Raw genomic sequence first — 23,778 nt, 5'->3', positions numbered from 1 at the left:
CTGTATTTGAGACAGGGAGTCAGTGAGACAGGAGCCAGCCTGTGCCACCTTCACAACAGCTCTGCTGCTTCCTAGTGACTGAACTGGAGGATCAGCAGTCCCTATTTCTGTAACAAGGAAGGAACATTTTTGTTTTCAGTAAGTATGCAACGGAGTAAACTTAAAAAATGAAACTGGTATCTTTTGTAAAAAGAAAAAGCAAACCTTACTGATTATTGGGATTGGAGGGAAATAAGCTATTCTCCAAACACTGAAGTTAATTCTTTCTGAATGTAAGGTAGTTGGATTATTTTCAGTACCTGAGTTTGGTTACACAAATGACAAGAATGTTAATTTTAAACTGACCTCATAAAACAGCCCCAAATAATTAACTAAACATTAACATGCAGAGACAGAGATGTGGCCATCATATTCTGTCTGGATATTGATTTATTACTTAGCTGCTTTTTCTGACTAGATTACAGTTTGAATTTAAAAGGTTGTTTCAATCAATTAATTTTTCTAAAACCTAAAAACTGTTGTACATTTAACTTTTATAAAGTTAAATTAAAAAAATACAAAAGATAAAATAATTTGCTTTAGAAAGTGTTTGTATAAATTCTCTGTAGCTTAGAATATGTCTTCACTGAATATGTGACAGCTGCGCTGCTCTAGCATTTCATTGTAGACACTGCCTATACCAGGGGGAGGGGTTCTCCTGTTAGCATAGATAATCCGCCTCCTCAAGAGGTGGTACAATTCTTCTGTCGACCAAGCACTGTCTTCTCCTGGGGTTAGGTGGATATACCTGTCTCTCTCAGGGGTGTGGATTTTTCACATCCCTGAGAGATGTAGTTGTGCTGATGTAAGATCCCAGCGTAGACCATCCCTTCATCTAGAAAGACACTACTTTATAAAAGGTCAGGGTTGCAAAGAAACTACTTACTACCAAGTTTTTATCTCCAAATCCAAATATGAGGTTCATTATAGGCTGCTATTGAAAATATTAAGTGTTGATAGCAATCATTGATATGTCTTTGTGGTTATGTACTCTAGATGTAGGATGCTTTTCTTTTGGTGATCAGAAGGTTTTGGATTCATCATAAAAACCTGTGGTTCCTCAAAAATGAGATTCTAGTGGTATCCACCAAGATCATGAGATGGGCTTAAAAATCCAGAGATTTTACAAATTGGATTTTGAGTCTGAAGGGTGCACTTGGGCTACATTTGTAAACTGTTCTTCGCAATGAAGGGATAGAAACTTTCTGTATATGAAAGCTGAGATTCTCACTGAATCACATTCCTGTAAGGGCTGGGGCTCTTAAGAAAAACACCTAATATTGTGACACTTGTGATTAAAATTGAAAGAGTTGGCAACACTGATTTCTCTTCTGGTATGTCTTCACTGCAGAGTTAGCATGGGCTCTTACTTGGGTGTTGGCGCTTACTACTCTCCCATCAACACACAAGTCACTCATCTGAGTTAAGAGATGCTTGAAAGTTTGGAAACTGGGCTAGCTGGTACAGTTGAGGTTGTGGGTTAGAGTCTGGGTTCTGCTTTCACTGAAGCTGGTAACCTCCCTGCTTTGAAGAGAACACACAGGCTCCATCAGTTGGTTGTAGATATTGCGTCAGTGCCTTCCAACATTTCCCTCTGTGCCCGGAAGGGCAGACAGAATATCCCACAATTCATTGGGACAGAACCATAGAGCTTACTGCAGCCCAGAGAACAGTGGGATGCCCGCAGAAAGCCTAGCAATATACAAGGGAAAGTGCAGCACCAGTGAGTACACAGTAACTTGGGTAGGTTTTTGCAGGGTGGCTGTTCATACCCAGCCAGGCTAATGCAGGTGTTCAGACCTCGATGCTGATCACTCAGACTAACTGACTATGATGTGAAGACCTGCACTTTTTGGATTCAGAATGAAGAAGTTTTACTTTAGTCTCTTAACTGCTGACACTCCTTGGATTTGAAAATGACAGACAGAAACTAACAGAAAAGTTTGAATGTAAGCAATTATGTTTGAGATTAGATTTTTTGTGTGTGTGTGTGGGGGGGGGTAAAGGGTGTGAGTGTGTTCATCTAACATGAGAATTGGGTCACTTAGTCATTTTGGCAAGGAGTATTTTTTTATAGCTGCTGAGAGAATCACTTGCCTTTGTGGATTTGTAGCAAAAATGCATATGCAAACTTGTGTGTTCTATTGCATTTTATTATAACTGTTTTAAAATGGATCTTGTATGTTGATGGGTTTTTTAGTGAACACAACACCACTGACTGAAATATAAAAACAGGAAATTGAATCATTATCTTAATGGGATTTGAATACTGAATGTTTACAGATCCACGGTGTTAAGCTTTATGCTGGTTTTTTCTTACGTGCTTACTTTTGATTGTCAATAAGGCATGAACATTCTATTGTTTAGAATAGATTTGTCTCATTTTGCAGGGCATTAGGAATGGATAATATCTTTTTAGGTGTTCAGTGGACGTCTTCTGTTGCATTTTCTTATCTTTTGTATTATGTTTATAAAACTTCTTCCAGTCCCTATGGTGTGTGAGTACTTGGCTCTCAGGTCTCCCAAGAGCATGCACAGTGAGCAAGGAAGATGAAGCTTAGGGTACTTATGGTATGCTTTCCATCTGTTGGAATCAGAGCTTTGCAAAGCATCATTATCCTCATTTTGTGAATGGAGAAACTGGATATGTCTGTACTACATGGACTGTACTGGCATAGCTATGCTGTTGTAGACCTGAAGTGTAAATACAGCCTACACTGACAAAGCTTTTTTTTCTGTCCGGTGTAGGAACACCACTTCCCCAAATGAAGTTAGCTGAGTTGATGGAAGCCATCTTCTGTCAGCATCACTGTATCTACACTGGAGGATGTGTCAACATAGCTATGCTGGTCAGTAATACGGTTTTTTCACTCTCCTGACCAACATAGTTATGTGTAGTTTTTTCAGTGTAGAGAAGGCCTGAGTTACAGAGAAGTTAGTAGCTAAAACTTCTGAATTTGGATGTCTACAGATACACTTAAGCCCATATATAGGCACCTAAATAAATGGGAATTGCAGATGCTCAGCACCATTGAAAACTAAGTCATGTATTTAGTTGACTAAGTATAAGATTTGGGTGTCTAGCTTTTTGGCACCCAAGAAAATTTTGGCCTCACTCGACTTGCTGAAGACCATGGTTAAGGCTATGACTTTGTTACTGGAAGTCACCGAATCCGTGACTTCAGCCCCTGAGGCTGGGAGCTGCAGGGTCCTGTCGCCTCCTGCTGCAGCAGTGAGCTACCCCACTGCCTGAGGCAGCAGCTCCCAGCCACCATGGGCGGCGGGTGGACCCCAGCAGCTCCCAGGCCACTGTGGCGGCGGCAGGGGGACCCCGGCAGCTCGCCGCCCTGGGGCAGAGGGACAACTGGAGCTTCCCACCATGGCGGCAGCAGGGGTACCCCCGCAGCCCCCTACTGCTGCGGGGGGCAGTGGGATCCCGGCAGCTTTCCTCTGCCACAGAGGGCCCCAGGAGCTCTGAGCCCTCACGGGTGGTGGGGGCCCCCGAGCTCTCAGTCACCGGCAGCTGCCCCAGTCCCATCCCAGTTTATCATGGATATTTTTAGTAAAAGTCAGGGACAGGTCATGGGCTTCTGCGAATTTTTCTTTGTTGCCAGTGACCTGTCTCTGACTTTTACTAAAAATATCTATGACAAAATCTTAGCCCTAACCATGGTTGGTGGCAGTGACTGTTCCCTTTTTTTCCCTGCCTCATTATTTTTCAAATAAAGTGAAAGTAAAAGCCAAAACAGCATCTTATTTTCTTTCCCCATTCTCCTTCTGTTTTCATCTCCTTTTTATTTTTCTGTCTTGATTCCTCAAGTGTTTCGTGTGAGCAATTTTATGAGCAGGGCTTTAAAAAAATCTATACTTCTGTGACATTTGGGAAGTTTGCTTGGGCAACTGCTGGTATCCTTTTCAGCATCTACGTTTTCGTTAGGAAAAAAAACTTTTAGCCCTTACAGTTTTGATGGTAAGCTTCAAAGATGGGCCAGGTGTAAACTGATGCATTATTGTCTTCCTGTGTCTGCAGACAGATGGCTTCATTAGAATTGGAAAAAGTACAGAGAAGGGCAACAAAAATGATTATGGGTATGGAACAACTTCTATATGAGGAGAGATTTAAAAGACTGCGACTGTTCATTTTAGAAAAGAGACTACTAAGGGGAGGGATATGACAGAGGTCTATAAAATCATTAATGGTGTGGAGAAAGCAAATAAGGAAGTGAAAATTATATTTTCATTGGGTAACACCTGGTTCATGTGTTACCTGATGAAATTAAAAGGCAGCAGTTTTAAAAAAACAACAACAAAAGGAAATACTCCTTCACCCAATGCATAGTCAACCTATGGAACTCACTTTCAGGGGATCTTGTGAAGGCCAAAAATATAATGGGGTTAAAAATAAAAAATTAGATAAGTTCATGGAGGATGGGTCCATGAGTGGCTGTTAGCCAAGATGATGAGGGAAGCAACTTCATTCTCTGGGTGTCCCTAAATCTCTGACTGCTGGAAACTGGGTTTGGATGACAGGAGATGGATCATTCGATAATAGCCCTGTTCTGTTCATTTCTTCTGAAGCATTGGCCTCTGTTGGAGGGCAGGACAGTGGGGTAGATGGACCATTGGCCTAACCCAGTATGGCCATTCTTATGTTCATTGCTATTCAGAGCTTGACCAAGCTTCAGCAGAATCAAAATTAACTAGAGTCTTGTCAGTCTTGCTGTTGCGAATAAGGTTTTGAACAGCAATAGTGAAAACTAACTAACGATTTAACTTTGCTGCTTGGGAAAGCAATGAGTAGCACTGAAAGTAAGCGCTACAGTAGTTCACTGGGGCTGGTGGGACATGGAGAGATGATGGAATAATTTAGAAAAGAGAAATGTAAAGAGAAATCTGGGGGGAGAAGAAACAAAGTAGAGGCAGAACAGTGTAGAAGAGAAATACAAAGAGGTCATGTAGGAGAGAGAAGGAAAAGATTAAATGTGAACTGAAGATAACAGCTTAAGGTATACAATGATCTCCTGTAGGAAAGAAAATAAGTAATTTTCTCTAAATTGGTAGGAGAAGTTAACAAATTCAATGTAGTAATTAGGGTTTGAACAAAAAATCCGCTAAATGGAAAGTTGATAGTGTTACAGTTAGAGTATACAACAGCATTCACTAATTTTACATACTTATTTCCTTGTCACTGCTTTCAGAGTGTTCAGCTGAAGTCTGAGATGCAGCTAGACCATAGCTGGCTCACATGTATAAGTACCTTCGCAGAGAGAAAATACCAGATACTAACAGGTTCTTGACTCTAGCAGAGTAATGGCTGGAAGCAGAAGCCAGACCAATTTAAACTAGAAGTAAGGCCCATGTTTTTAACAGTGCATGATTAACCATTGGAACAAATTACTAAGATAAGTGATAGAGTCTCTATCTCTTGATATCTTCAAACCAAGACTGGATACCTTTCTGGAAGACATGTTTTAGCCAATCAAACACAAATTATTGGGCTTAGTATATGGGTAACTGTGAAATATAATGGCGTCTGATGTATGGGAGGTTTGACTACATGATCTAATGGTCCCTTCTGGTTCTAAACTCCATCTGTTTTAATGACTGCCTCTTCTTCTTCTTTTTTTTTTTTTTTTTTTTTTGTAGCCCAGATAAGTTATACAATACAGGGTTTGTTCTGAAACAGTGGTGTTCAACTTTTTTTCATTTGTGGACCTGTAAAAATTTTTGAATGGAGGTGCATAACCCTTTGGAAATCTTAGACATAGTCTGTGGACCCCCAGAGGTCCGTGGACCACAGTTTAAAAATCACTGTTCTAAAATATGAATTATGTGCATCTCCCTCAGTGACAAACTGCTGACCTGATGGATACATATGACCTGTGCTAAAATGTTTCATTTAATTAAAACCTGTCTATTAACATTCACAACTAATAGTATTGGGAAGGGGCCATTTTGGTAAAGAAGTGTGTGCAGAAGGGAGGGTGGTAATCTGGGGAAGGGGAGTGGAGTTAAGGTAAAGATTGTTGTGTGTGGTAGTGGTAAAGTGGGTGGGGGAATAGAGGGTGTGTACTATTAGTCTTTGATGTATTTTTCCACTTCCTTTTGGGGTTATGTCACTTGTGTAGCAACCTTAATGATAGCATAACAAATTCTTTTGTGTGTAAATAAGCTTACTGGCATAGGCCAATTTTTTATGCAGCTAGTATTCTAATGTGTATAGACATCAGAGTGGTTTATTTTACAATTTGTAAGCATCTAGAACTGTGTATAGACATTTAAATAATAAAGATACATAAATTAAAGTTATGGACAAATTTCCCTTCAAGTGACAAAGGTGCATTTTCAGCTCTTAGTAACGTTGGACAGATACAAAGTCAACTGCTCATTTATTCAAAATACCTAAATCAGTACATGATTATGGTGGTTTAATAATTGAAAAAATAACTATGGTTTAATATGAAAGTGAAATGGCTGAACAATGAAAGCCCTTTTCGAATTGTGAAATCACTCTTCAAGCAAGATGGGAATTGTTTTACAGTTTGATGTGGAGTGGGAGGGGTTGTCCCCATTTATTATTATTTTTTATAATATGGTCACTATCAGCAGGAATGTTCTTATGGCCATTTAAATAAAAAGCTTGAATTAGTGGGTATTTTTGAAGGTATTAGCACATTAACATTGAAAATACTATTATGAGGAAAATAACGTAGTTCTTCTGTATAATGTTTTTGGCATGATTCATCCTTCTCATACTCTAGTTATTTAATATCCTTTTAAGTTAAGACCTAGAATGATAGGACTGGAGGGGACCTTGACAGCTCATCTAGTCCAGTCCCCTGCACTCATGGCAGGAATAAGTACATTAACTCCTTGCTTAACGTTATAGTTATGTTCCTGAAAAATGCGACTTTAAGCGAAACGATGTTAAGCGAATCCAATTTCCCCATAAGAATTAGTGTAAATGGGGGGGGGGGGAGGGAGGTTAGGTTCCAGGGAAATATTTTTCACCAGACAAAAAACTAATACATATAGTGTGTGTGTTTATGCATATGTACACACAGAGTATAAGTTTTAAACAAACAATTTAATACTGTACACCGCAATGATGATTGTGAAGCTTGGTTGAGCTGGTGAAGTTAGAGGGTGGGATATTTCACAGGGAATGCCTTACTGCTAAATGATGAACTAGCATTCGGTTTAGCCCTCAAGGGTTAACACGTTGTTAATGTGGCCTCAGACTCTACAAGGCAGCATGAATGGAGGGAGGGGAGACAGCATGGGAGACAGACACACACACCGTGTGTGTGTGTGTGTGTGTGTGTGTGTGTGTGAGAGAGAGAGAGAGAGAGGGAGATGTGCATCTCTCCTTTGAGTACACTGACACCACAGTCTAAGTACATTTAAAAAGATCAGGAAGTTGAGACAGCAGTTGCGGCCAGCTCTCTCCATCCTGAGCCCTCTTGTGTCTCCCCCCGCTCTATATGGAGAAGGGGTAAGTGGAGGGCAGGAGTAGGGGGGAGGGGGACACCCTGACATTAGTCCCCCTCTTCCCCCCCTCCCCTGCACAGCAAGCAGGAGGCTCCTGGGAGCAGTTCTAAGGCAGAGGGCAAGAGCAGCACATGGCAGTGGGGGGGAGGGACAACTGAACTGCTGGCAATTGGTAGCCTGCTGACCAGCTTCTGCACAGGGAACTTAGGGGAGCGGGGGGCTGCTGGTCCACCCTGGTTCCAAGCCCTCACCAGCTAGCTGCAACAGGCTGGTCTTCCTGCAAGCAGTGGACAAAGCAGGCGGCTGCCAAACAGTGTTGTAAGGGAGCATTGCACAACTTTAAATAAGTGTGTTCCCTAATTGATCAGCAACGTAACAATGTTAACTGGGACGACTTTAAGTGAGGAGTTACTGTATTATCTAGACCATCCCTGACAGCGTTTGTCTAACCTGCTCTTAAAAATCTCCAATGATGAAGATTCCACAACCTCTCTAGACAATTTATTCCAGTGCTTAGCCATCCTGACAGGACATTTTTCCTAATGTCCAACTTAAACCTCCCTTGCTGCAATTTAAGCCCATTGCTTCTTGTCCTATCCTCAGTAGTTAAGGAAAATAATTTTTCTCCCTCCTCCTTGTAACAACCTTTTATGTACTTGAAAACTGTTATGTCCCCTCTCAGTCTTCTCTTCTCCAGACTAAACAAACCCAATTTTTTCAGTCTTCCCTCATAAGTCATGTTTTCTAGACCTTTAATCATTTTTTTTGCTCTTCTCTGGACTCTCTCCAATTTGTCCACATCTTTCCTGAAATGTGGCATCCAGAATGGACATAATACTCCAGTTGAGGCTTAATCAGCGCAGAATAGAGCAGAAGAATTCCTTTTCGTGTCTTGCTTTCAACACTCCTGCTAATACATCGCAGAATGATGTTTGCTTTTTTGCAACACCATTACACTGTTGACTCATATTTAGCTTGTCCACTATGACCACCAGATCGCATTCCGCTGTACTTCTTCGTAGGCCGTCATTTCCCATTTTGTATGTGTGCCGCTGATTGCTCTTCCTAAATGGAGTACTTTGCATTTGTCCTTATTGAATTTCATCCTATTTACTTCAGACCATTTCTCCAGTTTGTCCAAATCATTTTGAATTTTAATCCTATCCTCTAAAGCATGTACCACTCCTCCCAGCTTGGTCCACAAACTTTATAAGTGTACTCTCCATGCCATTATCTAAATAATTGATGAAGATAAACTGAGCAAAACTGGACCCAGAACTGATCCCTGTGGGACCTCACTCATTATGTCCTTCCAGCATGACTGTGAACCACTGATAACTACTCTCTGGGAACGGTTTTCCAACCAGTTTTACACCCACCTTATAGTAGCTCCATCTAGGTTGCATTTCCCTAGTTTATGCAAACGTTATGCGAGACAGTATCAAAAGCTTTAAAGTCAAGATATACCACGTCTACCCCTCCCCTCACCCCATCCACAAGGCTTGTTACCCTGTCAAAGTAAGCTATCAGGTTGGTTTGACACAGTTTGTTCTTGACAAATTCATGCTGACTGTTACTTATCACCTTATTATCTTCTATATGTTTGCAAATTGATTGCTTAATTATTTGCTCCATTATCTTTCCGGATACAGAAGTTAACCTGACTGGTCTGTAATTCCCTGGGTTGTACTGATTTCCTTTTTGTAGATGGGCACTATATTTGGCCTTTCCAGTCTTCTGGAATCTCTCCAGTCTTCCATGACTTTTCAAAGATAATCACTAATGGCTCAATTATCTCCTCAGTCAGCTCCTTGATTATTCTAGGATGTATTTCATCAGGCCTTGGTGACTTGAATACATCTAATCTGTTTAAGTAATTTTTACCTTGTTCTTTCCCTATTTTAGCCTCTTCTGATCCTATATCATTTTCACTGGTATTCACTATGTTAGACATCCAATCACCATTAACCTTCCAACTGAAAACTGAAACAAATAAGTCACTAAGCACCTCTGCTAGTTCCACATTTTCTGTTGTTTTTCCCCCCCCCCCATTGAGTAAGGGGCCTACTCTGTCCTTGGTCTTCCTCTTGCTTCTAATGTATTTGTAGACTGTTTTCTTGTTACCCTTTATGTCTCTAGCTAGTTTGATCTCATTTTGTGCCTTGGCCTTTCTAATCGTCTCTCCCCATCCTTGCGTTATTTGCTTATATTCATTCTTTGTAATTTGACCTAGTTTCCACTTTTTGTAGGACTCTTTTTTTGACTTTTAAATCATTGAAGATCTCTTGGTTAAGCCAGGGTGGTCTCTTGCCATATTTCCTATCTTTCCTATGCAGTGCCCTTTCCTTGTGCCTTTAATAATGTCTCTTTGAAAAACTTCAGTTGTTTTTCCCCTTAGATTTGCTTCCCATGGGATCTTACCTACAAACTCCCTGAGTTTGCTTAAGTCTGCCTTCTTGAAATCCATTATTTTTATTTTGCTGTTCTGCCTTCTATCATTTCATGATCACTTTCACCAAGCTGCCTTCCACTTTCAAATTCTCAACCAATTCCTCCCTATTTTTCTAAATCAAATTTAGAACAGCCTCTCTCCTAGTAGCTTTCTCCATCTTCTGAAATTAAAAAATGTCTCCAATACATTCCAAGAACTTGTAGGATAATCTGTGCCCTGCTGTGTTGTTTTCCCAACAGATGTCTGTGTAGTTGAAGTCCCCCGTTACCACCAAGTCCTTGTGTTTTGGATGATTCTGTTATTTAAAACAGGATGGATTTGATTTAAACATTTCAGACTAGTTTTACAGCTATATCAGAAAATGAATGATTGTTTGGTTATTTCATTTACTAAAGGTAATTGAAACAGATATTTATGAAGTCATTGGGAGGTGAACTATCTCCAATTCAACAGGTTAATCATAAATATTTGGAGGATTTTCTTGCTGTGCTGTATTAGGAGGAGAACATCACCAGACAGACATTTAAATTGTTTTATTTAACTAAAAGAAAACATTATGTATTCTGGATTTCTTTTCTTCAACAGCAAACATAATAATTTAACAAAACAAGCATATGAATTTTTGAATTTAGTTAAACATGCAAATTTTTTAAAATCAGGTTTGTTTTTGTTAAAATTAACTAAAATAGTTAAATGAAATAATAAAAACAAAAATTAAATTGACTGCGTCAGCCAGGTCAGCATGAGAAACTTAAAATATTGGCTTCTGCAGCTAACTCAGTGGTCTTCACCTTCATTTTCCTGTTAGTAATCTGGAGAAGAAAAAAAAGTTTTCCTGCTTTTTCAGGTCCCAAATGATTTCTCAATTTGGAATGAATTAGTCCAAAGGAAGAAAATATTCTTTCTACATCGGCAGAAGAAGCTACTGCTGTTAAAAGTGAGATGATCACTTCAACAGTCTCTAAATCCAAGTGCTTAAGTGACTTCCACCAGTTCACTGGTGTGACTTTCTTTAAAACCTCATCAGCAAACATATATTTCTTGTTTCAGAGTAACAGCCGTGTTAGTCTGTATTCGCAAAAATAAAAGGAGTACTTGTAGCACCTTAGAGACTAACCAATTTATTTGCATGGTTCACCCTTAGCGCTGAAGTTTATTATAGTTGGCATTATGGAGAGATGATTGCTGGATGTCCATGTCATAGCCAACTGCTCTTCTTCAGCACTTAAGGTTTGACCCTGGTATGGAGTATTGAGAATTTTTGCAAGAAAATGAGCTGGAGATTGTGCTTGTCCCATTCATTTTTTTTAATGCTTGTAATTTAACTCTTGTCGTTGCATATTTCTCTTTTTAAGATATCACTCAGTTCCTTTCAAATTTCAACAGTGTCAGCAATAAAACATCTACACCTCTACCCCGATATAACGCGATCCGATATAACACGGGTTCGCATATAATGTGGTAAAGCTCCGACACGCTGCTCTGAGCAGCGTGTTAAGGGGGCCAGGCTGGGCCGGGGCTGAGGGGTTGGATAAGGGGCAGAGGGTCGCGGGGGCGTTCAGGGGCTCCGCTCCACCAGGGTCTGGGAGGCAGGAGCTGTGCAGGGGGCACATTTGGGGGCCCCGCAGTCCCAGAGTGGCCCGAAGGATTAGCTCCGCATCCCTTGCCCCGGCCCCAGCCGTGTCGCTCGTGGGAGGGGGTTTGGGGGAAGGGATACCCCCCGCACTCACCGGCAGTGGTGGAAGCGGAGCAGCCTGGCCCCAGCCCGCTCCATTCCACCAGCTCCCAGCCGCGGCGCTCCGCTTCCCACTGCAGGTGAGTGCAGGACCTTTCCCCAACCCTGCCCACAGCGACACGGCTGGGGCTGGGGCAAGGAAAGCAGAGTGGGCTGGGGCCGCGTCTCTCTGCTTCCTGCCGCAGGTGAGTGCGGGGGGCGTCCTTTCCCCAACCTCCCTGCACTCACTGGCGGCAGGAAATGGAGTGCCATGGCTGAGAGGTGGCGGAGTGAAGTGGGCTGGGGCCGCATTGCTCCGCTTCCCGCCGTTGCAGGTGAGTGCCTGTCGGGGCGAGGGGTGTGGATAGGGGTCGAAGCAGTCAGGGGACAGGGAACAGGGGGGTTGGATAGGGGGTCGGGTCCTGGGGGTGATTAGGGATGGGGGTCTCTGGAGGGGGCAGTCAGGAAACAAGGAACGGGGGGGCCAAAGCAAGTTTGATATAACGCGGTCTCACCTATAATGCTTTGAGACTTTTTTAGTTTCCTGAGGACCGCGTTCTATTGGGGTAGAGGTGTATTTCCCTGCATTTTGTTCAAGCCTACAGAAATAGGCTTCAGAGTACTCGGCATGTGTTCAACATTTCTGTTAAGCCCAATGTTGAGAACTTTGGCTGTGACAGTGCCATCTGTTTTTTTTATGATTTTGTTCACAAACTTGTCATCAGATTAGGCCAGTTCTTGATATAGTGCTCAAAACAGTCCACTACTGAATTCCATCGCACATCTTGTGGGAGAGTTAGCTTCGTTCTTTCCACTTTTTTCAGAGCAGCTGCTGCAAAGCGGTTGTTACGGAAGAATTCTGCAATTTCAACAACATTAGCCTTCATTTCTGGAACACTGAAGTCTTTGGCTAGGAGGTGCATCAAATGAGCACTGCAACCGTATGTTGTTAGCTTGGGACTCTCTTCACTCCCTTGTAAATAGGTTCTTCTCATCTTGGATACATTTGCAGCATTGTCTGTGACCAAGCTGTGTACTAGACATTTGAATTTTTTCCCCACAGTTTGATATAGCTTTTATTGCTGCTACTTGTAAGTATTCTGCTGTGTGTCCATTTCCTGATGTATCAGTTGTTTCTGTTAGGAATTCCCTTATTCTGTTGTAATCTGCTGATTCTTATCACAGACTTATTTTATGGTTGTGTCTGGATGATGGAGAATTGTTTTTTCATTTTGCTACAGGTGATATACTGTGGCTATGTGACATACATGATGTGATTGAAATGCTATCATTGGCAGATAACTCTGAAACTATAGAAAATGATGGTGATCTTGCAGGTGGATAATCTTCAGAATCCTGTATGTCGAGGATGGATTCTCCTAAAGAAAATAACTCAATGCAGTTATTTAATTATTATTACCATACTGCTTATTTAGGGTATTACTCATTGCATTAACTGACACTCTGTACTACTTTAAAGGTGAAATTGTAAAAGGAAGATCTGCCTATTTCAGCTATTTATTTTTTATCACAATTGCATCTAAAGTGATAGTACCATAGAATAACTACTATATTTTTTGCTCAAACATGAGAATTCAAGAATAGTCAAGAAGGAAGACAGGCAGTCCTTAAGAAAGAAGTATAAAATAAAAGTTTACCAACCTGAAGATCCTGCATTTCAGACATGTTCCTTTCATCATCTTCAACGCAGCTTCCTCTTGAGAAGGAAACACTTCTCATGATGGTGTTTCATTCGGGCAACCAGGCCTTGCATTTCTTTGTTGCACTGTTTGCATTTTGCACGCATGCCTGTTTTACTCACAGGTAGAGGAACTTCATTTAAAATATTCCCAAACTGGGTCTCTTTTTACGGCTTGCTGCCATTAGAGGTTTTCCCTTCTAGTGAGAGAATGGTATGGTAGATCTCAAATCAATGAAGGCTACACTCAGAAAGACCTCAAGACTTCTGGAATATGCTGCTCAAACAGTTTCAGTTTTGTTTCTACTGTCTGTCCCTCTCTTCTCACATTTATCTCCAGACTTCTTCTCCTTGTTCAGATCTATTCCGCCCCCAACAATCTTCTGTCATTGAACTTTTGAAATTTTGCACTTTTAGAGAGAGGTAAGGGATTGCCTCTATGTACACAAATTTGCAGAGGGACAATAGGGTTGAGGTCTGTTATTTCTCACTCTGTATATTTATTTAAAAACATTTCTGCTGTTAACAAGCATGTTATCTCTGGAGACACAAATACACTGAGAACTGCAAAACTAAACATCTCTGATGGTATCTTCTAGACTGAGCACTGAATCCCATTGGGTAGATAGAAAGTTTAACCTAAATAATCTATACAGAAGCCCATGGACCCCCATAAGACTGGAACTATTGGAACTCATTTACAAAACTTTTCTTAAACATTATATGAATATATTGTCTCATACTATAGAATTCGAATTTCTAATCCCTTTTCCATGATGAGATATCTTGGAGCTATAATATATCTTAAAATCCCCCCCCCCCCATTTGTCTCTTCTGCAGACTAAATAATCCCAGTTCCCTCAGCCTCTCCTCATAAGTCATGTGCTCCAGCCCCCTAACCATTTTTGTTGACCTCTGCTGGACACTCTCCAATTTTCCTACATCCTTCTTGTAGTGTGGGGCCCAAAACTGGACACAGTACTACAGATGAGGTGTCATCAATGCCGAATAGAGGGGAATGATCATGCCCCTTGATCTGCTGGCAATGCTCCTACTTATACGGCCCAAAATGCTGTTTGCCTTCTTGGCAACAAGGGCACACTGTTGACTCATATCCAACTTCTCATCCACTGTAACACCTAGGTCCTTTTCTGCAGAACTGCTGCCTAGTCACTTGGTCCCTAGTCTGTAGCAGTGCATGGGATTCTTCCATCCTAAGTGCAGGACTCTGCCCTTGTCCTTGTTGAACCTCATCAGATTTCTTTTGGCCCAATCCTCTAATTTGTCTAGGTCCCTCTGTATCCTGTCCCTACCTTCCAGCACATCTACCACTCCTCCCAGTTTAGTGTCATCTGCAAACTTGCTGAGAGTGCAATCCACACCATCCCCCTGATCATTAATGAAGATATTGAACAAAACCAGCCCCAGGACTGACCCTGGGGCACACCGTTTGATACCAGCTGCCAACTAGACATGGAGCCATTGATCACTACCTGTTCAGCCCGATAGTCTAGCCAGCTTTCTGTCCACCTTATAGTCCATTCATCTAGCCTATACTCCTTTAACTTGCTGACAAGAATACTATCAAAAGCTTTGCTAAAGTCAAGGAAGAACACGTCCACTGCTTTTCCCCTCATCCAGGGCCAGTTATCTCATAATTTTTTTTATTTTATTTTTTTTGGTGATGTCCACAGCTGGGGTCCCTCACTCCCCCCCTCTGGGGAGCGGGCTAGCAGGCCCCCCCCCCCAGGGGCTGCAGTTATCTCCTCATAGAAGGCAGTCAAGTTAGTCAGGCATGACTTGCCCATGGTGAATCCATGCTAACTGTTCTTCATCACTTTCCTCTCCTTGAACTGCTTCAAAATTGATTACTAGAGGACCTGCTCCATGATTTTTCCAGGGATTGAGGTGAGGCTGACTGGCCTGTAGTTCCTGGGATCCTCCTCCTTCCCTTTTTTAAAGATGGGGGCTACATTAGCCTTTTTTCAGTCATCTGGGACCTCCCCCGATTGCCATGAGTTTTCAAAGATAATGGCCAATGGCTCTTCAATCACATCTGCCAACTCCTTTAGCACCCTCGGATGCAGCGCATCCAGCTCTGTGGACTTATGCTCGTCCCAGCTTTTCTAAATAGTCCTGAACCACTTCTTTCTCCACAGAGGGCTGGTCACCTCCTCCCCATGCTGTGCTGCCCAGTGCAGTAGTCTGGGAGCTGATCTTGTTCGTGAAGATAGAGGCAAAAAAAGCATTGAGTACATTAGCTTTTTCCACATCCTCTGTCACGAGGTTGCCTCCCTCATTCAGTAAGGGGCCCACACTTTCCTTGACTTTCTTCTTGTTGTTAACATACCTGAAGAAACCCTTCTTGTTACTCTTAACATCTCTTGCTAGCTGCAACTCCAGGTGTGATTTGGCCTTCCTGATTTCACTCCTGCAGGCTTGAGCAGTATTTTTATACTCCTCTCTGGTCATTTGTGCAATCTTCCACTTCTTGTAAGCTTCTTTTTTGTGTTCAAGATCAGCAAGGATTTCACTGTTAAGCCAAGCTGGTCGCCTGCCATATTTCCTGTTCTTTCTACATATCGGGATGGTTTGTTCCTGCAACCTCAATAAGGATTCTTTAAAATACAGCCAGCTCTTCTTGACTCCTTTCCCCCTCATGTTGTTCTCCCAGGGGATCCTGCCCATCAGTTCCCTGAGGGAGTGAAAATCTGGATCCTGGATTTCAGAAAAGCATATTTCGCTGCTCTCCTTTCTTCCTTTGGTCAGGATCCTGAACTCGACCGTCTCATGGTCACTGCCTCCCAGGTTCCCATCCACTTTTGCTTCCCTTACTAATTTATACCTCGCAGTAGGGTCATACCTCGCAGTATCTTTAGTGCCCACATGGATGAGTAGCATGGGGTTAGTAGTCAGAGGGCCGGATGATCCTCAGCAATCCCTCTGTAACGTCTCCGATATGGGCCCCTGGCAGGCAGCTTACCTCCATGTCAGGACATGTCATGTCAGGACAACAGCTGGGTGCCTCTCAAAAAAGAGTCACCAACCATCACTATCCTATATTTCCTCCTGGGAGTGGTGGCTGCGATCTTCCCAGCCTTGGGGGTACATGGCTTCTCCTCCTCCACCTTTGTGGGTGGTTCCTCATTGCTCATTATAAGGGCACCATACCTGTTTTCCATCACCATGGTGGGTGGGTTGGGAGTATAGGTGGAGCACTGCCTGCTGTCAGAAGTAACCAGCTGCCGGTTTCCTCCCTGTGACAGAGCCATCTGTTCCTCCCCCAGGGTTTGACAGCAATCCTCTGAAACTGGGTAGCTTCCTTCAGCCTTGGATGTCTTCATATGAAATCTCCACATAATCTTAATGAATTCGAGTTCTTAATCTGAGAGCCCTATTGTAGGACAGTGCTGTGCTCAGAATGTGAGAGATGGAATAGCATTTATATTGTAATATACTTTACTGGCCTAACTGTAGAAGTGATTCTATATATTGATCTTTTTTATTTTTTTTTATGGCGGGGGGAGGAGGGTCAGGTGTATTAGGAAGTGACTTGCTTAGTACAGAGACTTGAATAAAGGGAAGACTTATATGAAGAGTAGTTTAGTTTGCCAGTTATCTCCTGTTCCCTGCTGAATTTGCAAATGTTTGAGGAAGCTAACATTGTTAAATCTATTTTCTTTTGTTTGATGCTGTAGTGAAGTCATAGCTATGTTTTGAAAACAACAGCAAAAACTTAGGACAAATATGTACATTTAAGTGGGGAGTACTTCCACTTAATCTGCTTTACAGAGTTTGTCACTTTGCATACATTTCAGTGGAGATGCACTTTCCATATAAAAGCAATCTGTAATTACTGCTGCATCTGCAGTCACTCTTTCCCTGTGGAGATATTGATGGATATTAATAAGTAAATATTAGTAGTAAAATAAGGCATACATTTTTGGATTTGTGTTAACATATAACGTCTCTTGTTATGGTTAAAATAATGCTATATGAACAAATAGACTATAGTTGCTTTGCCTGTTCAGTGTATTTGGTGTCTTATATAAATTTCTGTTTAACTTGTAGATTTTGGATCTCTGTTTGACTTGGAAAATGATCTTCCTGATGAGCTGATCCCCAATGGAGAGTTAAGCCTTCTAAATAGCAGTGGGAATCTTGTTCCAGATGCAGCTTCCAAACACAAACAACTTTCTGAACTTCTAAGGGGAAGCGGTAGCTCTACCCTAAATCCTGGAATTGGAAATGTGAACTCAAATAGCCCTGTCCAGCAAGGAGTTGGTAGCCAAGTCCAAGGGCAGCCGAACAGTGCTAACATTAGTAATCTGGGTGCTATGGGTAAGAGCCCTTTAAACCAGGGAGACGCTTCTGCTTCAAGCCTGGCAAAGCAGGCAGCCAGCACCTCTGGACCTACCACACCTGCATCACAAGCACTGAACTCTCAAGCACAAAAGCAAGTGGGGATGGTGACAAGCAGCCCTGCAACATCACAGACTGGACCTGGGATATGTATGAATGCTAATTTCAGTCAGACTCACCAGGGCCTTCTCAACAGTAACTCTGGCCACAATTTAATGAATCAGCCTCAGCAAGGACAAGGGCAGGTAATGAATGGATCTCTTGGGGCAGCTGGAAGAGGAAGGGGAGCAGGAATGCAATATTCTGCCCCTTCCATGCAAGGGAATGCAGGCAGTGTGCTGGCAGAGACTTTAACCCAAGTGTCACCACAGATGGCTGGTCATGCAGGCCTGAACACAGCACAGACAGGAGCAATGACAAAAGTATGTACCTATAACTTTATAAAGTCTATCTGTCTAGATGCATGTTTTTCCTCCAGGTATCTGAGAAACTGATTTTAGTAACTGATAAAAATTCAGGCGTCTTGAAAGTATTTGTTTTCAGCTTTTATTAGGTGTAAATTAGATATCTTAGTTTTACATGAACCAGAGATACTAGACTTTTAGTAGTGATGAGTGTAATTTAACTATGTGCTAAAGATCCCAAACAGATCACATTTCTGAGCGGAAGAGGAAACTTTGGTCCTGCTTAAGTTATCTATTTATCATGTGAAAATTTTAAAGGTTTCATGCTTACAATAGGATATGTGTAATTTAAAGAAAATTGGGTTTTGAAGTTTCATTTTAAAATTAGCCTAAGACTATAAATTCTGTGTATCAAGTCTTTTCAGCAATGAATATGTTTCACTGTTTAAAAAAAATTCTGATTCAACTCTGATTCTCTTATTGCGTTCCATTGTGTGTGGTAAGAAAAAGAAAAGAGGAAAAATATGCTTTGTGAATTCTGCACTTATCAGTTTCAGGCATTAGGATGTCCTGAAAATGAGACACAATGAAAGCACTGCTTTTATTATCATCATAAATGAAAATGGCTGTTTAGAATCTCTTTGAAGAAGGCTAAAACTAGGACAAAATCTTGCTAGTAACTTATTGGAAGAGAAGAATTCAGTGGTCCAAAAAAGAAAAAAAAAAAAGGCTTACTGACCATTTCTGTATGCTTCACTCTAGCAAACAGAAAAAGTGTTTATTTCAAGCTAAGCACATTTAGTACTGATAAAAGGTGCTAGACTGAGAGGCTTGAAGATATGTACCTGTTTACAGAAAAATTACAGACTAGGCAGAGGCAATACACGCTTCTCCATACTGCCATGTCAGTGTGCTCCCATTGAAGTCTTTGGCTTCTTTGCTTAAAGACGGGTACCAATTAGCAGAATTATAGTGACTGTTTTTGTGATGCAGACACCTGTCTGTCAGAGGGCTATGAGACCGTCAGAGACAGCACAAGTGTGTGAGTGGCAAGTCACCCATTTATAGCTCTCCCCTCTCCTCTCCTCACCCCCCCCACCACACACACACACACACACACACACACACACACAGCTGAAGAGCAGAGTCAGAGTTTTTGTATTTATTGCGTTTATCGATCTGGTCTATAACACATCTCTTACTAGTGGGTGGGGAAAAGTCATGTTTCACAAGTTAAGCAAAACTGCTATTGTCAGTCTTTTTTCATATTGGAATCTCAGGGACCCCACTTTTGTGTATTTACAGTAGTTACAAATTTGAGATATTGGAAAAGTGTAAAAGTCATGTGGTAGTATTGGACACTGACATCCTATTTAGCCACTGAACACACAAAGGCAGGTTCAGTTTCCATTACCACTCAGTTCTTTACGCTTCTGCTGAAACTGCAAACAAGAATGCATTGAGTAGTTTGGTGATGTGGCTACATATCTCTTTGGGTTCTGTTATGAAAACTGTTCATTTCATATAGGTCACTAGGCTAAACCTGACAGGGGAAGAGCATATTTTCTGTGTGAAGTGTAGTCTACCAGCCACTTCACTTCTTCAACAGCTGGGAGTGCAGAGCTTTCTAGTAAGGAATTTCTCTGGACCCTGTCTGAGGGTTGGGGACCATTTTAGTATCACTCTTGGCTGCAGTGTGTTAAATTTGTTGGTTCGTTGCTGACAGAAGTTGGGGCACAAATTCTGCTCATCCCCATTGGGGGATGATTTTCTTTATTTTAAGGAAGGGAAGCTTAAAGGTCTAAACAGATTGGCAGCATGATGTAAAGCTGAGCATACTTATCATCAGTCTATGAACCTAAACATTTAGATGCTCTTTGTATAGAGATTGACTGCTATAGTTACAGGAAAAGAATGGTTATTGGGAAGTAAGTAGAGAAAGGGGTAGGTGATTATTTTCTTGTACTAGATTTGTTTTTCTCTGAAATGTGTGGAAATGGAATGAAAATATCTAATTATTTGGCTTATTTCCATTTTTTAAAAACAAGGAGTCCGGCCACCAGACTCCTTGTTGTTTTTGTGGATACAGACTAACACGGCTACCACCGATACTTGATTTTTTAAAAAGTAACCCATTGGAGCAGGTTTCTTTAGCTTCTACACAGCTGTGTTATGTAGGTTATAACTTGATTGTATGCACTTAGGGTGAAATGGACCTTGGGGCAGAGGTCCTTACTTGGGCCCTCTGCCCTGGAGTTAATTTTACCAGTTTTGACTAAGGATCACTTATCAAGCTGAATGGAGGTCATGTGACTTCTGCTTTTTTATTCTGTGATGCAATTTTTTTTTTTTAAAAGAACTTATCAATGACATATATTTCAAACACTCAGGAAGACAAGTTCTCTGAAGAGACTTTACAGTCTGTGGCCCTGATCTCGCAATGCGTTGAGTTCTAAACGGAGTATGTGGAAGAGTGTGGTTTGCTTAGTGCAGCAAAAAAAAGGCTGAGAGATTATATGACTTCTCTGGATAAATACATTAGGGGGTAAGCACTAAGGAGGGTGATGAGCTATTAAACTAAAGGACAATGTTGGTACAAGCACAAATGGGTATAAATTAGCCATGAACAAATTCAGTCTGGAAATTAGAAGGAGGCCATCAGAGGGGACAGGTTCTGGAATAGTATGCTAATAGGAATTGTGGGGGCAAACAACTTATTTAGTTTTAAGAAAAGCTGGACAAATGTAGTGTGGTTGTACGCCAGCTTACTTGTGATGGTTGGGGGCAGGGCTCAACAGCTTTGGATTCACTTCTGGCTTATGTCCTATATTCCTAAAAGCTCATGCTTCAGGATTTCAGCCAGATGCCTGCAGGGGTCAGAAAGAGATCAACCGCCCCTCCCCAAGGGGAATAAATAGTATTCTAATGTTGGTTTTTTGTTTTTTTAACCCCTTCCTCTGAAAGCATAGAGAAGGCCACGATGGAGGGGACTTTGGAGGGAAAGGCAAGGACTCTTAGGTGGCACTGAGCATTCTCTCTGGTGCTTGCCTGGCTGATTCTTATGTGCTCAGGATCTGACTCACTGCAATATGTGAGGTCAGGAAGGAATTTTAATTAGCAGTGACCTTGGGGAGGGGGTTGCTTTCCTCTGCAGTATGTAGTTGTGGGTCACTTGCTAGGGTTATCTGGGTGTATCTTAATCATTTCTCTGCCATTGTGGGGGCCTTCAGCACTGGTGCACCTTGGTCCCTCGGGGGCCTTGGTCCCCTCTGTTGCACATAATAGTGTAGCCTCTTATGGGCTCTAAGGCTTTGGTCTAATTTTGGTTGTTGGATTTAGGGTATAGGTGCTGCGAGGTATTGGGGGCCTGTGCTACATGGGAGGTCGTGCTACATGATGCAGTGGTCCCTTCTGGCCTTAAACTCTGTGATTCTGTGAAAAAGACCTGGACCTAATTGTGCTTTAGTTTTAGAAAAGAAAAGCAAATGTTAGGTTGCATAAGGAAATGGAAAATAATACTGAAAATATAATCCCATTATATAAATTAGTGGTATGCCCTCACATAGAATAAATACTGTGTTCAGTTCTGATCACCCTGTCTCAAATAGGTTATGGCAGAGAGTGAATTTAGAGATGCATGGCGAGAACGATTAGAGGCACAGAAACGTGTCCATATGGAGAGTGTAAAGATTGGGTCTGTTAGCCATAGAGGACATGAATAAGAGAGGACAGGATAAAAGTGTATAATACAGTGTTACAGTGAAGGTAAATCAGGCACTAATACTTGTACCCTTGAAAGAAAAGAACTAGGAGAACTACAGCAAAATTGAAAAAAGGAATTTCATGCATTGCACAACTAGCCTATGGAACTCATTTGTCACTTGATATAAGTGAGACATTTTAATTAACCTTCCTCTTTATTATCCACATTTTAGTCTTCAGTTGTTCATTTATTAAGACAATAAAACATACTAAGCTGTTTCTGTATCCTAAGTATACTAATTCAGAACTGATGGTTCTCCTTTGAGTGATTGTGAATCTATACATTCCACTGTAGGCATATGTGTACCCAGTACAATCAAGTTGGAGACTTTTGCCAACAGTACCGCTGGTTTGCACATATGCTCCTGCCCTCCTCATGCACAGAGCAGGGGACACAAAAGTGATGTGGCTGTTGCTTCCCTCTCTGTTCCTTCTTACCGCCTGTGGTGGGAGTTGACGCTTCCTGTCACTTGTGAGCCTTGGTTAGCCAGTTTAGAAAGAGAGATTCTCATTTGGTATATAGGTTTCAGAGTAGCAGCCGTGTTAGTCTGTATCCACAAAAAGAACAGGAGTACTTGTGGCACCTTAGAGACTAACAAATTTATTAGAGCATGATCTTTCCAATATATACAGAGAAGTTGGAAGTTTCAATACAAACTGTAAGAGGCTAATTAGTTAAGATGAGCTATTAGTAGGAGAAAAACCTTTGTAGTGATAATCAAGATGGCCCATTTAGACAGTTGAGAAGAAGGTGTGAGGATACTTAGGGAAATAGATTGAATCTATTCGGGGGGATGAAGGGAGATGTCAATTTTTTTTTTAAAGATGATTTACAGTGTGTATGCTGTCCACAGCTGTGATGACAAGATGACCCTAATGAAGCCAAGATCTAGAAGGGCCTGCTGTGGACAGAGCTGATAGGAGGTTTAGATCTCCATCTAGAGACATCCTGAAGTCTCAAGTAGTAGCAAGGTCTATGCTGTGTTTGTCGTCTTCGTCACTAGGGTATAAACACCCTGAGCATAAACAGTTATATGGGAATCTTTTGAAATCATCTGTCTTTCTTTTACAGTGCAAGGGCGGCAGTCCTTTTTGACAGTTGGGATCGCAGCACTGTGCAGGAGGGAAAAATGTTATCTAGTTCACTTCTGTCCCCTTCCCAAAACCTGCTTCCCATCCCTTTTCTGGGACCCATTTCACAAGGCTGTATTAATTTTAAGACTTTTAGTCTCTCTTTAATCAGAGAGCAATAGCAGAAGTTACTTACCAACACAGAGGGAAAGGGTTTTATTCCCGCTATTTCCTGGTTCCCCAAAAGGGAGGCTGTCTTTGGCCCCTCCTAGATATAAGAAAGCTGAACATATTCATCAAGAAAATCAAGTTCAAAATGGTTACCCTGGCATCTATTATCCCATCCATAGTGAAGAAGGATTGGTATGCTCCCTTCAATCCTGGCCACAGAAAGTATCTTCGATTCATAGTAGGGAATTCGCACTACCAGTAGATGGTACTGCTCTCTGTTGAAAGCAGTAAAGGGGAACTGGTTACAGACCAGCGTGTATATCGCTGCATTTCTGACTTTTATCAAACTCTGTTATAATCTAGCAAATGTTTTTCCTCCTTCTAGAATAACGGCCCATTCTACAAGGGCTTATTCCAGTTCATCAGACTTCTTGAGTAACATACTGATGTGGACGTTTGCAAGGCAGCAATGTGATCATTGGTACAAACCTTCTCCAGACACTGTTATCGCTCAAGCTTTCCTGGGCAATGCCATTTTGGCAAGTCAGTGCTACAGTATCTCTCCATGTAATCCAAAGTTTCGTCACCTGTAAGGGAATAGCTGATGAGTCAC

The 23,778-nt window shown here is 41.7% G+C and overlaps 1 protein-coding gene and 1 long non-coding RNA gene across 5 annotated transcripts in view; one reads left to right on the top strand and one right to left on the bottom strand.

Annotated features, from left to right (window-relative positions):
- The window catches only part of LOC102941740 (CREB binding protein), a 179,131-nt gene that overhangs the window by 11,960 nt on the left and 143,393 nt on the right, over positions 1-23,778 (top strand). For all 4 annotated transcript variants that reach the window (XM_043523771.1, XM_043523770.1, XM_037911060.2 and 1 more), the window contains exon 2: positions 17,467-18,179. In XM_043523771.1, the coding sequence (XP_043379706.1) occupies positions 17,467-18,179 (713 nt within the window). The remainder of the gene's footprint in view (positions 1-17,466; positions 18,180-23,778) is intronic.
- Positions 12,848-13,706, bottom strand: LOC122461947. Its single transcript, XR_006284226.1, has 2 exons — positions 13,359-13,706; positions 12,848-13,075 (listed from the first exon to the last, which is right to left on the bottom strand). It is a non-coding gene; the product is annotated as an uncharacterized LOC122461947 (long non-coding RNA).

The sequence above is a fragment of the Chelonia mydas genome, chromosome 10, assembly GCF_015237465.2.
Source record: "Chelonia mydas isolate rCheMyd1 chromosome 10, rCheMyd1.pri.v2, whole genome shotgun sequence".
Lineage (NCBI taxonomy): Eukaryota > Metazoa > Chordata > Testudines > Cheloniidae > Chelonia > Chelonia mydas.
The sequence above is the reverse complement of the archived record's forward strand: the minus strand, read 5'-3'. Positions and strand labels throughout refer to the sequence as shown.